The 14,384-nt window shown below is 31.3% G+C and overlaps 2 protein-coding genes across 2 annotated transcripts; one reads left to right on the top strand and one right to left on the bottom strand.

Moving 5' to 3' along the window:
* LOC132914524 (sorting nexin-14-like) lies at positions 1-12,330 on the top strand. Its single transcript, XM_060973708.1, has 9 exons — positions 1-267; positions 1,457-1,700; positions 1,983-2,372; positions 9,472-9,784; positions 9,910-10,065; positions 10,187-10,311; positions 10,393-10,454; positions 10,577-11,421; positions 11,503-12,330. The coding sequence occupies exons 1-9, from the start codon at positions 146-148 to the stop codon at positions 11,904-11,906; spliced, it is 2,661 nt and encodes an 886-aa protein (XP_060829691.1). The 5' UTR covers positions 1-145; the 3' UTR covers positions 11,907-12,330.
* LOC132914546 (venom serine protease inhibitor-like) lies at positions 2,804-4,563 on the bottom strand. Its single transcript, XM_060973748.1, has 3 exons — positions 4,423-4,563; positions 3,293-3,417; positions 2,804-3,204 (listed from the first exon to the last, which is right to left on the bottom strand). Exons 1-3 carry the CDS (start codon positions 4,472-4,474, stop codon positions 3,109-3,111), a joined length of 273 nt encoding a protein of 90 aa, XP_060829731.1. The 5' UTR covers positions 4,475-4,563; the 3' UTR covers positions 2,804-3,108.
* Positions 12,331-14,384: the final 2,054 nt, after the last annotated feature.

Here is a 14,384-nt window from a genome sequence, read left to right as displayed (position 1 = left end):
GTTTTTGTCACGTGGTATCTTGATACTGAGTTATCTGCCAAAACGTCGTATTGATGTTCGTTGATGTTTGAAATGTTTACGTGCTTCTTTGCTTTGGTTACAATGTTTTATCATAATTCGAGAAAGAAGAATTTTTAATAAAATAATGGCATTTGTGTCTGTCTTTAAAGTACAAGACTATTGTAAGACGATAATTAATGTGTGTAATATAATAATTCTTGTGACTGTTCTCATACTAATTGCGTTTATTTTGATCGTATTCGAAAGGTAAGTGATTTAAACACTTATATTTTATTACTAGTAAATTATATGTTTAATTTTAATCACTTATTTTTTGCGTCTTTTGATTATTGTTATTTTGGTATCAGGTTATCTTATTATTACAGTATCTCTAGTTTCATGTAATTTTGTGTTAAATTATTGTAAAAATATCATTCTACGATTTTAAAGTAGTAATATTTTATTGTAGAAATGAACATAAAAAATAATATTTGTTTTTATATGAAGATTTTATACAATTATATAAATGATAAATTGTATATTTAACAATTTTTGTTATTTATATTATTACATGTAATTAAACATAATGGACAACAAGTTAGTGTATGGCAACTGGTAATAATATGCATACATTTATGCATTTACAAGTATATACATAATTTTGTATGATGCGCAACCTGTTACAAATTAGATAAAAAATGTAAGATTATATTGGGTAATTATAATAATATCATTAGTTATAAAAGTATTGTTAAGCTAAGTTTATGGATTATGTAACATAATGCAGAATTTCAGATTTATTGGTATCATATAATGATTAATGAAATTTTAGGGCTTATTTGGAAGAGGAGCTACATCAATTTCTAATTTTTTGCATTATTAACTAACTTGTACATTCTATTATGTATTCCATTACCTTGTAGATGATTTTAATTTATCACACCTTTTTCAAGAAAAATGTTTTTTATTATTTTTGATTATATTTCTTATATTTCTTTGATTATATCATTTCTTTCAATATACACATGCTAGTATGAGTTCTACTTTGGATATTTTATATAGTATATTCTGCAATTTTTTACATCTTTAAATATTTTATAAATGCATAAACATCCACAGTCTAGTTATTAGCTACACTGTACAATTACTCATTTACCTAAATCGTTAACTAAGCAGTTTATAATCTTTGGTACAGTTTTGACGCAAATAGAAATTGTGTAAGATTTATTAAGTTTTTTTCTGAATCTAATGAACTATACAGATTTAGTGGCAGATTTACTATCATTGTCACAGCGTCAAAGGCTGAAATCCTTCCACATTTTATTAATTCTTTTGTTAATAAAAAATAAGGAATATAATAAGTAACAAGTTTACGAGACATTACAAAATTAATTTAAATTATTAAATTGTTCAGTTAAGGAATATAATAATTGCCTGATTTATCTACGAATTTCAGTTTCATTTGGATACTTATCGTGTGTTGTCTCTATATAACCAGTGTCTTTTATGGGCTCGTTATATTAGAATATGTCGGTGTGGCACTCGTGAATTTAAATGCAATAAGCGATAGTTTTAATCCAACCTATGAAATCAAGGATCCGTGCAGCGTTTGCAGTAATAATAGCTGCAAGAGACATAAATTGTTACCACATTCGACGAAAGTGAAAATACCGAAGGATCTTGACCATGCATTAGAACAAGTAATTATTGCAATTCAATTGCACGCTTCGTAAAGTTTCTTAGTTTTTAAATTTTCCTTTTATTTCTGCAACAATTTTGCTTGCGTTTCTCTCATCCTTGTAACAATTAAATTTTGTTTTCTTATCTTTTGCTATAATGAAATTTAATTGCGTTTCTGTAACTGCATTTTACCTTAAAATTTTCCGGCAAAAATTAACAAATAAAGTTCCTATTTAATTACTGTCACGCTTCATATATACATCAAACGAAAAAAAGAATAGATATAAAATTGGTTTTCACAGCTTCTGGAAGACTTATTGCAAAAATATGTTTGTGCATGGTACTCGGATTTTTCGACGAACGAAGCTTTCGTACAACAACTTCGTTTGGCCACAGCTACTGCAACGAAAGATATTGCAGTTCGGTTGCTTCGCACAGACGTGTCCAATGTGGTGTTTTACCATTTAATACCTCTAATATTGCAACATGCTCAAGATTGGAAAACATTACGCACGAAGATGAAGGATCTGTCGGATACATCTTGTTTCGGAAATCAACTGATCGACCATTTTGGTCGTGAGATACATCCAGCGAGTTACTCGCGCAAGGCAGAGCTGAATTATCTGAGAGGAATTGTAACAGCGTTTATACCGTATTTATTGCCTACCATCCATGTGTCTACTAACAACAAGGTAAGCTTTTAATTATTATTAATATATATTAATATATAGAACTATTAATAATATATAGAACTATTTATAAACGTTTATGAAATCGAAATAATTATTAAGAGAAGATCATTTTGAATTTCTCTTTCATAAATTAATTATGATATACCTTAAACGAAATTTCACTTGTGAATTCCTTCAAAGCAAATTTTTATTCTTCCTGTGAAAACTTTTAAATGTTTGACTAAAAACTGATTGTACAATATAATAAAGATTACAATCAGCATCCCAGAATTTTTTTACGTTTTTTGAAAGTTTGGGACAGTAAAAAAATTAGGCGTAGACATAAACGACTAAGTTTCTCTAGGGTCGGTGTGAAAATATATTTGACCATATGCGGGTTGAGAGAATATTTCTTATCAAATCGCTCATCATTATTTAATAAATATCTAATATTCTTTAAGAACTACTTCATTGATGTATATACATATAAATTGTTACTCTACTCAATAATCTATGGACTCTCAGAAACTATGCTGATCAACTCCATAATTTAAAATACATAAAATTTTTATTTTATTTTCCTTGTAATTCAATTATTTATACTACCTACTCATAAGTTATAAGATACATTTATGAAAATAGCATGTCTTCTCTGAAAAATCGTATACTAGTTCTATACCTTGATAATGTGAGGTTAATAACTATATAAAAATGGAGTTGATCATTTGGCATTAATTACAAATAATGCGTGTGTTTATTACGAACACTGATCCAGTGGCACACATTGTGTACTGTTTGTGTCTCTAACAGTGTCCTTTATACACCTGCAACCGCTAGTGGCTCTAGTGCATACCTGAAAAGAATATATTATCAGAAAACAAATATTATGATGCAGTGTATTGATATCGTATTAATAATAATTAATAATTGCGAACACTCACGATTCGAGGGCAAAACCTGCGATTCGGTCGTGGATTATTGCAGGTTGGCTCGCATAGTCTTCCACATATGTGTTCTTGTTGATTTTCTGGACATTCTGATCCGGCAGTTGAGTCTTGGATTGAATCTAATTTCGGGTATTTATGAATAACATAGACGAAGATGAAAAAAAATATAATTCCCACAGAATTCGTAAAATTACATTAATAATTAATAGATATTTGAGAATATGAGGGAGTTTCAGTCGGGATGATATACAGAGTGTCTCAACTAAATGAGATCATCCAACTAAATATCTACCTTATTTGTATTTATATGCTTATATGGATGATATGAGAACTTCTCAGAACAAAGTTAACCTATTTCAAAAGGCACATGTAACGATGGAAAGAATTTTTTCTTAAGGTTACTTGTTTAAGAGATTTCAAGGCCATCAGTATATTTTTTATTCCCTATACAAAAGTACTAAGGTATTTATGTAGGTAAAGATGTAGAATTCTATTCAAAAACGTATCGGTGACATAGAAATCTTCTAAAAAAATGATTTTGAGAAAAGATTCTTCCCACTCTTATCTGTGCCTATACTATACTAAATTTACTGGTGTGCCACCAATTACGGATCACCCTGTACAATAAAATCTTCAGTATTTGAATGAATAAAAAAACGTAATTATTCAAATAACAAAATACTTGTCTCTCTTTAGGAATATGTAAACACTTTATACTACATAAAGGATATTAATTAGTTTCAATAGCAAAGAATGAAATGTAATAGCTTAGATAAAAAGGTAATATGTCAAGTCGTGTCCAACTATATTTGGTATATATGTTCTTAAATTATTTAAATATTTTCTTTTAACACCATAGATATTCCAAGGCGAGAATATATTCAAAATTTGAAATTATTACAACATTAGTTCTTTCGTTTCCTAATATTCCTTTTTTCTGTTCTATTATATATTTCTTCTTTGAGAATCATTATGCACACTACTTATAATATTTATTTCATGTTAAAATAATGAGAGGAATATATGTTTTGTCTCGAGGAAAATAACAAGTAAAAAAAGGAAGGGAATGTTAAAGACGATCCAATTTCCATGCAAGCATACATCAACGTATATCAAATACTTACAAATAACAAGAATCATGACAACAAGCAGAGAAACTACTAGGCATCGAGACATAGTATCTTCCGATAAGAATATCCGTTTACTTTACACCTATTGAGCTCTTCCTCGACTTTGAAAAGTTGACACCGTTATCCTCGATTTTTATACTGCAGTTTCTCTCGTAGAACACGTATTTGGTCGTACGTGTCTTTCTCTTGGAGATAATACTCGCGTGTAAATAACAAAATTTGATAAACTATTTGACAGTTGGTCGTTGTTTATGTAAGCTTTTATCAAACCACTATTTGTATTTTTATTATAAGATTAGCCTTATCAATGTTATTAATTTTGTCATACAGATATGTTAATTTCTCTGTTCATTAAAAGTGGAGATAACGACTGTTGTTTTTTTACAAGGTCACAAATATATCGAGCCGGCTTTTTTATTTTCACGAGTGTGTTTTGGGTGAAGGATATCTTTCTGGACTTGCGGCCTTGAAACTTCTTCAAATACACACAGAGAACAGAAGCGCTTTTTAGTGAAGAATATCCCTTATTTAAAGCTAACATTGAGCCCTGAGAATATTCGATGAGCAATGTTTGCCAAACATTTTGAGGAAATTAATTCTTTCCCATGTCAAAATTTTCGGATTTTCACGGTACAGGTATAAGCAACCGAGAACATCACAAAGAGTCATCGTGTAACTCCGTAACGCGTTCTCTAATTAAGAAGCAATATAGTAAGATGTAGTAAGAAACGAGCTAAAATTCCCTTTTGACTCAATCATCAATCCTGCGGAATTTGTGAGTTGAATTTCAGTTATGGAAGAACTGGTAAGGTAAACACGTGCAGAATTGGAGATTGGAGAGCAAAGAAATACAGAAGCAAAGAAGTAAAGATGAGCAAACGGGTGTAGTGAGGAAGAAAAGGGGCGAAGGAAAGAAGAGAACAATAGAGATAGTAGAAAAGCGAGAAGAAGAAAGGAGAATAGTATGAGGTGAATAAAATAGTAAGGTTAGAAAGAACAGAGAGCACTGAAGTGGCGCGAAGACAAGCAGACTAGAGAAGGAGGAAAGAGCAGGAGGTAGGTAAACCGTTGAGATTCTTGAACATTAAGGAGGAGAGAAAAAAGGAGAGATCAATAAAAGGGGAAGTGAAAGGAGAGACGAATCGGTGAGAGATAGAAAACTTGATGGAACAGATCAAAGAGCTAGAAGAGGAGACAAGGGAGGAGAGAAGAAGATAGATGGAGGAATGGAGGGAAGAGATGATGGAAGACAGAAGAATATGGGAAGAGGAAACGAATAAATGGGGAGAGGAATAGGAAAAGGAAACGCTAAAGTGAGCCAAAGGGAGAAAGAAGTTGAAGAAGAAAAGAAGGAGGCTGGAATGGAAAAAGTAAAAAAGGAAGAGAGAATCGAGGAAAAAGACCGTGATAATAAAAGGAGTAAGACAGATAGAGAGAAAGAATGAAACAAAGATGAAATAATTTGCGAAGAAAGAAATGGTGGTAATAAGAGCGAGAAAGACAGAACTAAGAGGAGAGGATGATATGATGCAGCAGAATTAGGAAGTTGGTAAGACAAAAGAATGCACAAGTCCGCCATACTTCTGTTCGGTGTTACTTTAACACTGTTGTTGGTTTCGCATTGCCAGTGCGTCAAAACTGAACAATCGTAACCCTAAGATAACATATTATTATGCCCATTTATCCGCGACATATACACTTGTAACTAGTAAATATCTTTTGCTAGAATTGCTAGAAGTTGTACAATATAGTAAAGACTTTAATAAGTAAGCCAACATTTTTCTACATGTTTTCAAAGTCTAGAACAGTAAAGAAATTAGATGTGCAGATGAAGACTCAGCTTTTCTAGGGTCGGTACGAAAATACACTGATGTGCTTAAGGAATGCTCGATTTTCGCCGACAAATTGATGATATCTAAACTGTTCTAACTTCGTAACTAGAAAACATACGACGATCATTTTGGGCTCGTTTTGACGCGTGAAGCCTCTACTTTTGGAATACTTATTTCAATTATCCCACAAAGTTCTTGTATCGTGTGGCAGAATGGGATAGCGAAGATGCTTCTTCGTTTCGAAAATGTGTCAAATTCAATCGATTCTACAGGCATTAACAATTTTTTTGGCAACTAGAATCATCACGGACTTGAAGATTGGGGGTTCCCTTTTACAACGACTCGTATAAAATTGATGTACGATTTTATTTCGCCGTTTTATTGAATTTTGGATGAAAAGTGTGCGTGCCGTTGGTATTAGAATAATCCAACCTACATCACGTGCAGGTTGTATAGTCGAACTTGTATGATTCCGACGTATGTGTATAGTATATAGTGTAGGGTGTAGTGTGTGTGATTTATGCATACATTTAGCCAGCGTTTTTAGCGTGTGAGTAGGTAAACTTTCAAAGACCAGTTTCCCCATTTTTGCCTTGCTACTTCTTGACATTTTTCTTCTTCTTGACATATCGGTGTACTAACGTATCAACGTTTTTGAACATTCGGATTTTTTGGTGATAATTGAGTACGCCTGTGTATGTTTGTCTATATGTGGATTAAGAAAATATTTCTTATTAAATCGCTCATCTTTATTTAATAAACATTAAATATGTTTTAAGAACGTTCTTTATTGATACATATACAGATATAATACAAACAGTTACTTCACTCTATAAATACTCAGAAATGTTATGCTGATCATTCCATTAATTCAGTTACATAACATTTTTTTTTGGAATTCAGTTATTTATGCTATATTCTTATGAATTATAAAATTATAAATTTATATATATATCGTGTACCTGGATAATACGAGGTTGATAACTTCATATGAAAATGCAGTTGATCATTTGTCATTGTTAGAATATAGATACTATGACGTGAATGTGTCGATATTGTAATAATAATAATTACGAAAATTTACGATTTTAGGGCACCATTACTATCACAAGTTGGCTCGCAAAGTGATCCACATATGTGTTCATGTTTATTTTTCCTGCAATCTGGTTTGACATCGGTCTTTTTTTTGAAATTTTTACGAAAAAGAATATTTAGTTAATAAATATTTGAGGATATAAAGGAGTTTCAGTCTAAATAATATACAAAATGGTCCGTAACTAATGGCACAATTGGGTGATTCTTGTTTGAAATTATTATAACGTTAGTTCTTTTTTCTGTCCTATTATATATTTCTTCGTTGAAAATTATTATACACACTACTTATAATATTCATTTCATGTGAAAATAACGAGAGGAATATATGTTTTGGATTATCTCGAGGAAAATAAAAATAAAAAGGAAAGGGAAAAGTTGAAGATGATCCAATTTCCATGCAAGGATATATGAACGTATATCAAATATTTACAAATGTCAAGAACCGTGACAACCGGCAGGGAAAGTACAAGCCATCGAAGCATGATGACTTCTATCGAGTATATTTGTTTACTTTACGCCTTTTGAACTCTCTTTCGATTTTGACAAGTTGACTCCCATGTTCTCTATTTTTATATTGCAGTTTCTATCATAGAACACTTATTTAGTCGCATGGGTATGCTCCTTAAAGATAACACATGTACATAAATAACCAGATGTGATAAACTATACGATAGTTAGTCGTTATTTATGCGAGGCTTTATCGAATAGCTAATTGTATCTTTATTATAGGATTTACCTGTGCGAATGTTTTTAGCCTTGTTGCCACTCAGGAATATCAATTTTTCTGTTCATTAAACGCGAAGATTACTATTATTGTTGTTTTACAAGGTGACAGACGTATCGAGCCGGCTTTTCTACTTTTACGATGAATATAATACATTCACACCCTCTTGCATTTCTTAGTTGTTTCAAATCGATCAATTCTTTGACCAATCAAGGATCTAATAATTTACAAATATAATAATTTACAAATAATTATTTAATATTATATTTTTATAATTAATTAATATTATTTAATATAAGTATAATAATTTACAAATATTTCAATTCCTTTCGATTTTATAAAATTACAGGATCTTGGTGAAAGGAATAATGAGGGAAGAAATATTAAGCGAATCCTTGGAGTCCTGTTTCATAGCTATCAGAATGTTTAAAAGGATTGAATTTAATAATGTGAATTGATTGAAAAAAGATTGCGAATCAAATTTACACATTTTTCTATTCTTTTCATTTCTGTCATTGTAACCTTCTAGTCTGTAGTTTCTTAATAGGATTTTGGTTTTATTTTCTTCTGCTTTTATTTAAATTAAGGATATATCTTGCCCGACGGGGTTACTGGTTTTTTTGTGTTCTCAATATTTTCCTCTTGCTCACTTTAGTATCAATTAATAAGTATATGCTTAGTTAAAAGGTTGTTTATCGTACTCTTTTTCCTGATATTACATAAATATATGTAGAGTGAATAACCTAAGAGTGAAAGCTGAAATGTTTTCTATAATATTAGTTATATTAAAAAATGTTTGGTAATTATGCAGAAAAGTGGCCACCTCATCGATTTCGATCAGCTTGAAATATGTTATCATGGACACTAACCTGAGTAACCTTTTTACGTCCTCCTTTGTCTTTCATACGAAAAGTTTTACAAAATAAAAGCTAGAATATCTATTAAATTAGTAGTTTTTCGACACAAGTAGATTAATAGTTTTTTTTCATAAAGAATTTCGATTTATATTGTTTAGTATATTAAAAAATGTATGATTTCATTTAAAAAAGCGAAGTTGACCTTCACATGACCTTTACGCACCCACCTACAGAAAAACTAACACCAGAATATGTTCTCTTTGCAGGCATTCAACTTTCATCTGAAACATTTTTCAATATAATTGATGATATCGAACAAATTTTAGCTTCAACTTTTAGCTGACTCACCCTGTATACTCATGTAGCTCTTTTGTAAGCGGAAGAAGCTAGAATAACGATATCTTCTTTCAGCACAAAATTTGTTGTTGAAATTAGTGTAATTAGCTATAAAAAATTTCAACACGAGCGTGATATTTATTGATGTTGATAATGATTAGAGCGGAAAGGGGAGTGTAAATCTGTATTTTACTTTTAGGTCATACTACGAGAAATTTTGGCCAATTGGATTTTGCTACCAGCAATAGATGCGATTGCTGATCCAGACAATATAAATGCGTTAATCGCGTTATCAACTCATCGCGATGTTCCAATTTCTAATCAAGTGGACGCAGTTAATGTGCCAATGTTGCAATGCTGGATGACCATTCCAATGATGCCAAAAAGCACGCAGAATCACCTGAAACCCTCTTTGGATGAAGTTTTAAATGATCCTCGTTTATTGTACATGTTTATGCAACACATCAAAGAGAATGGCCCTATGAATCTCTTTCAGTTCTGTTTAGACATTGGTAAATACATATTTATACATAGTGATAAATAAAAATAGTAGCACAGATTAAATTTTCCTTTTAAAAGTAAAACTTTTTTGTAGTAAAAGTATTTGATAAATTCTAATACATATATCTATTTCCAGATGATCTAAGCAAGCGTATGTTAAATCCAGAAATGAGTTCGAACGCAGAAAGTAGTTTGTACACAGATATTCAAAATATGTATGCAACATATCTGGATCCTGAAGGTCCAGAATACTTACATTTACCAGGAGATATATCTATGGGCATATGCCAAAGTAAGAATACTTTGTTTTGAGAGTTCACCTGCAATACATATGCAATTTATATTTATATATTATCAACATAACATGCTACAAAATATTCAGCTCTTACATTGTATGTCAACAACACTTCTAGTTTTAGAAAGAGGTCCAAAGAAGATTCAGGAAATGAGGACTTCACGACCATTTTATCAAGCACATCAAGAAGCGCATGCTTTGTTAGAATCTACTTGCCTACCATCTTTCCATCATAGCTATCAAGTAAGAAAATTGAAGAACAATTGTTCTTTATTTCCTATATAATCGTTCTCATAATAATTCCTTCTTTATTTTACGTTACAGTTGTATGATTTATTATGTGGACAACCAGTTCCAAGTCGAGTTAAGCAGTCACCACGATTGAGGTAATCTTTTTGCATTTATAGACATAATAACATATACAGTTGTCAACGTTATACACTGCTCAAAATAATTAGGCAAGTTTTTACTTCCTATATCTTAAAATGTGTCTAATTTTTATTTAAAGTGTTACTAGTGGATCCGCAAATGCATCCTCAAAGACTGCAAACCATTTTCCGAAGATTGACGTTTTGGGATTATCGACGATAGACGGAATGTCATATCAAGATATATATCAAGGCGAAGAAATAGATTACCCTTCCCGTTCTTATAGCGAGATTAAATATTCCGATGACAGTTCCCACAGGAATTTAACAACATGGCGAGTCAATATTCCGCACATTGAAACTGGAGATAATCAAACATTATATTATTATGTCATCGCTGTCAATAATATTTCCGAAGGAAAATCCTGGACTGTGTTACGTCGTGATCAAGATTTCTACATTTTACGAACACGATTGGCAGAGTTTCATGGTGACAAAGAATTGAGCGACTCGCCATTACCATCAAGAAAGAATCCTCATTCATCTTGTGCTATTAATAGGCAACGATATGAAGATTTTCTGGAAAAATTACTATCAAAACCAGTACTTAGAAGTAGCGAGTTACTGTATAATTTCTTGACTGTGCCAAATTTGAAACCTTACTTCACAAATTATAGCACACCAGATATTGGTATATTGTATCAAAGTATGGCATACAAATTAAGAAAAGAGAAAGGACAAAATTTGGACAAGTTTTTGGCAGTGTTTCTGGCCTCGACTAATATTAAGAATGAATATACTGATATTGGAGTTGAACCAGCGAACGAATCAACTGTACAGGAAACGGAGGAAAAAGGACGTCGTGATCTTCAGTTTGGAGTATTTGGAAACAATCTTGATTTGGATCTTTATTTTAGAACTTTACCTTCTCCTTCGTTAAAACGTTCTCACGTTAAGGGTGCTTCTTTCTGTATTGTAGATGCTGGTAAATGTTTTATCTTATAAATCTTTATAATGTGTGCCTTATTTTTGTATAAATAGAGTTTAGTGGGTATTACTGTTTTAGTGGTGAGGTTACTGGAAGTTCCATCGATGATTGCTCGAGTTTTATGGATGATTGCTTCATCATCACGTGCGAAAGTAGATCCATATGTCAACGTTCTACTCTACAACGCTTTGGCAAAACTTCTAAGCGGTGGTCGTGCAGCGACCGTGGTAAAACTTCTGCACACAAAGGTATTGTGTGAGAAGAAGGATTCATCTCAAGTGAATCGCCGGCATTACTATGAAATAGCAAAAACAGGATTGTATGGTTTGTTGCCTTATTGGTTAATGGTATTTTATAAGCCATGGATTGAAATAATGGATTCTATTTTGGATTCGTTACAAAATGCACCGCTTAATAAGCATCTAGCATATGTTCTTCTGGACCAGATTTTGATAAATATATTTCCAGAACTTACAGTTTAACTTGTATGTGCATATGAAATACACATACGCTCCTCGTCAAGAAGATAACACACCTGGGTTATCTTTTTGACGAACAGTATATATAACTAAATTAATGTGGAGCTTTTAAAGATTATAATGTTATATAACTAGTCATGAAAAACTAATCCAAAAAGATGTGTAAAGTATATAAGATAGTTTATAAAATAACGTAATAATTTTTTATGAAATTATTGTACTGTAAATATATGTAATGTTCCTAGGTTATATTAGATTTTGTCTAACAGTCTGTTACTTTTTTAGTCCTACTGTGCACTTTTGTAAAAAGACATAAATAAAAACATAAATATTAGTCTAGGCTAGAATACCCCCATAACTAAACAAATTGTATATACACAATATAAATATACATTTAAAAATTCAAATAAAGACTGAATTAAACATATTTTCTTCTTCATTCCCTGATATCTTTTATGAATAGTGCCATCACACATTATTGATGAAAGCACTGTCAACATATTGTTAGTAAACCCTGCACTCTATATTCCTAATATAAAAGCTTTTTTAAAACCTGTAATTATGTAAAAAATAATTAAATATTGAATCATTCGTAGAAATAAAACTCTCGTTTCTTATAGATAGTATGGTATATTTTATCCAGATTCTACTGGTATCATTACATATAGTTTTCTCTATACGTCTTTTTTTCAGTTACGTAACGTTTTTTTGTTTGTCGCCTTATGTATTTTTTGTTAATATAAAACACGTATATAAACATAGATCGAGTATATTGGTGTTTACAGGTAATGTATGGTTAAAAAAGGTCGTACACCATTTTTCGTTATTTCGATATACGGTTATGCAAAGACATCATCATCTTGAAACGATTTGACACAATTCTTTTTTTCTTTTTTTCTCATTTTACTCTGTGCTCAACTACGTACAAGTTTTTTTCTTTGCAGTGTTTTACATGCTTCTCTGTGTCTAGACGTGTGGACAAAATTATAGCTCGTAACAATGATACGACAATTTGAAAGAATCGACGATCATCATTCGCGTATTCTTGAGCGATAGTAAAAACGATTCGAATTCGTTACGAAACCTATATACATCGAAGAAATATGAAAATCCCGAATTGTGTTCAGTGGAAGTGTAAGAAAATATTTTCCGGAATTTTATCGCCGATCTGTATATGGAATACGATTAATTACCCATGAATGAAAATGCAAATTTTCTATCACTCTACGTAATACATATGGCTACAGAAAAAGTGCTTGGTAGGTTATGCATTATATTCAATAAAATGTGACAGTAAAACGATTAGCCTGAATTAAAGAGGTATTTTGCGAGTCGTTCGTAACTGTGAAAAATTGAACACGTCCGCAGTTTAATGCAATACTTTTTTTTAATGATTATTATTATTACGATTCGTATTCAGGATGACTGAATGAATTCTCAGGTCAAATTTGATTTCTTTCAAAGATCTCGATTTCTTCGATATCGCGTAATCGATTTTGATTGAGAATTTATATATGAGACCGATGTAAAAAATCCGTTATGTCCAAATCCGAAGTCGATGCGCAATAGACAATGCGGAGTTTGGACACCGCTCTGCTCACCTCTCTAGAGAAGATGTACAAATATACATTTTCGTTTGATACTCGAACTGATGTAAAATTAAAAAATTGGCACACCGTACGGTACATCTCTTCCGTCGTATATTATATATATGTATATTATGTATACGTATATGTATATATGAATGTAAATTAATAACCGTGTTTCATGTGCGTAAGTTTTCTTATTTGGCAAAGTCATTTTCTTTTTCTTTCTTTTTTTTTTTTGGTTTCACAAAGAGACTAAGTACTTGCACGAGGCTACTACGCAAAATTCTGGTGCGTGTTTGTAACCTTATTGCTTTTCCCTCGTTCACGAATTTTTTACATATTCGAAAAATTTTTTCATTCCTGTCTTCTATCATTCTATGAAACCTTCCGACTTGGAATGATTTTATGCTAAAGAAAAAATTGAGCATACGAAAATAATAATAATAGAAAGATAATTAATACAAATTAAAATAAATACAAAATAAAAAAGTGAACAAATTAAATATTAAAAAAGTAAACAAATTTAAATAGTAGTATGACTTTGGATTAATACAATTTTGGGTGTTTATGAATCAATCGATGTAATATTTTTCTTATCGTTATCACCTATTCAAGGCCAATTGTAATTTGTTGAAATTACAAATACTCAATTTTTCTCAAAAATCCTTGAGCGCTCAGCACATCATTCTATACATAGCATATATTTGTCAATATAAGGCGATATTTCTAGATAATTAATTTTCGATATAAATAGCACCATTTTGCGCAGTAATCCTCTCTGCACGAATTCTGTTTTTGAACCGACGTCGTTTCGCCCATTTAAATAAATTAGGTAAACTGCACAACAGTCGCGTCACGTATCTTATTGTAAAACGTTCTGTACACGTAATAT

This window comes from Bombus pascuorum, chromosome 15 (genome assembly GCF_905332965.1).
Source record: "Bombus pascuorum chromosome 15, iyBomPasc1.1, whole genome shotgun sequence".
Classification (NCBI taxonomy): Eukaryota; Metazoa; Arthropoda; class Insecta; order Hymenoptera; family Apidae; genus Bombus; species Bombus pascuorum.
Note: the sequence above shows the minus strand (reverse complement) of the source record. Positions and strands in the feature narration are given on the sequence as shown.

Excerpts from the sequence above, each read along its gene's own strand:
- LOC132914546 (XM_060973748.1), bottom strand. The coding sequence starts at position 4,474 with ATGTCTCGATGCCTAGTAGTTTCTCTGCTTGTTGTCATGATTCTTGTT. Across the intron at positions 3,418-4,422 it reads TGTCATGATTCTTGTTATTT|ATTCAATCCAAGACTCAACT; the intron begins GTAAGTATTTGA and ends ACCCGAAATTAG. Across the intron at positions 3,205-3,292 it reads GCAGGTTTTGCCCTCGAATC|GTATGCACTAGAGCCACTAG; the intron begins GTGAGTGTTCGC and ends TATTCTTTTCAG.
- LOC132914524 (XM_060973708.1), top strand. The coding sequence starts at position 146 with ATGGCATTTGTGTCTGTCTTTAAAGTACAAGACTATTGTAAGACGATA. Across the intron at positions 268-1,456 it reads ATTTTGATCGTATTCGAAAG|TTTCATTTGGATACTTATCG; the intron begins GTAAGTGATTTA and ends TACGAATTTCAG. Across the intron at positions 11,422-11,502 it reads TTTCTGTATTGTAGATGCTG|TGGTGAGGTTACTGGAAGTT; the intron begins GTAAATGTTTTA and ends TTACTGTTTTAG.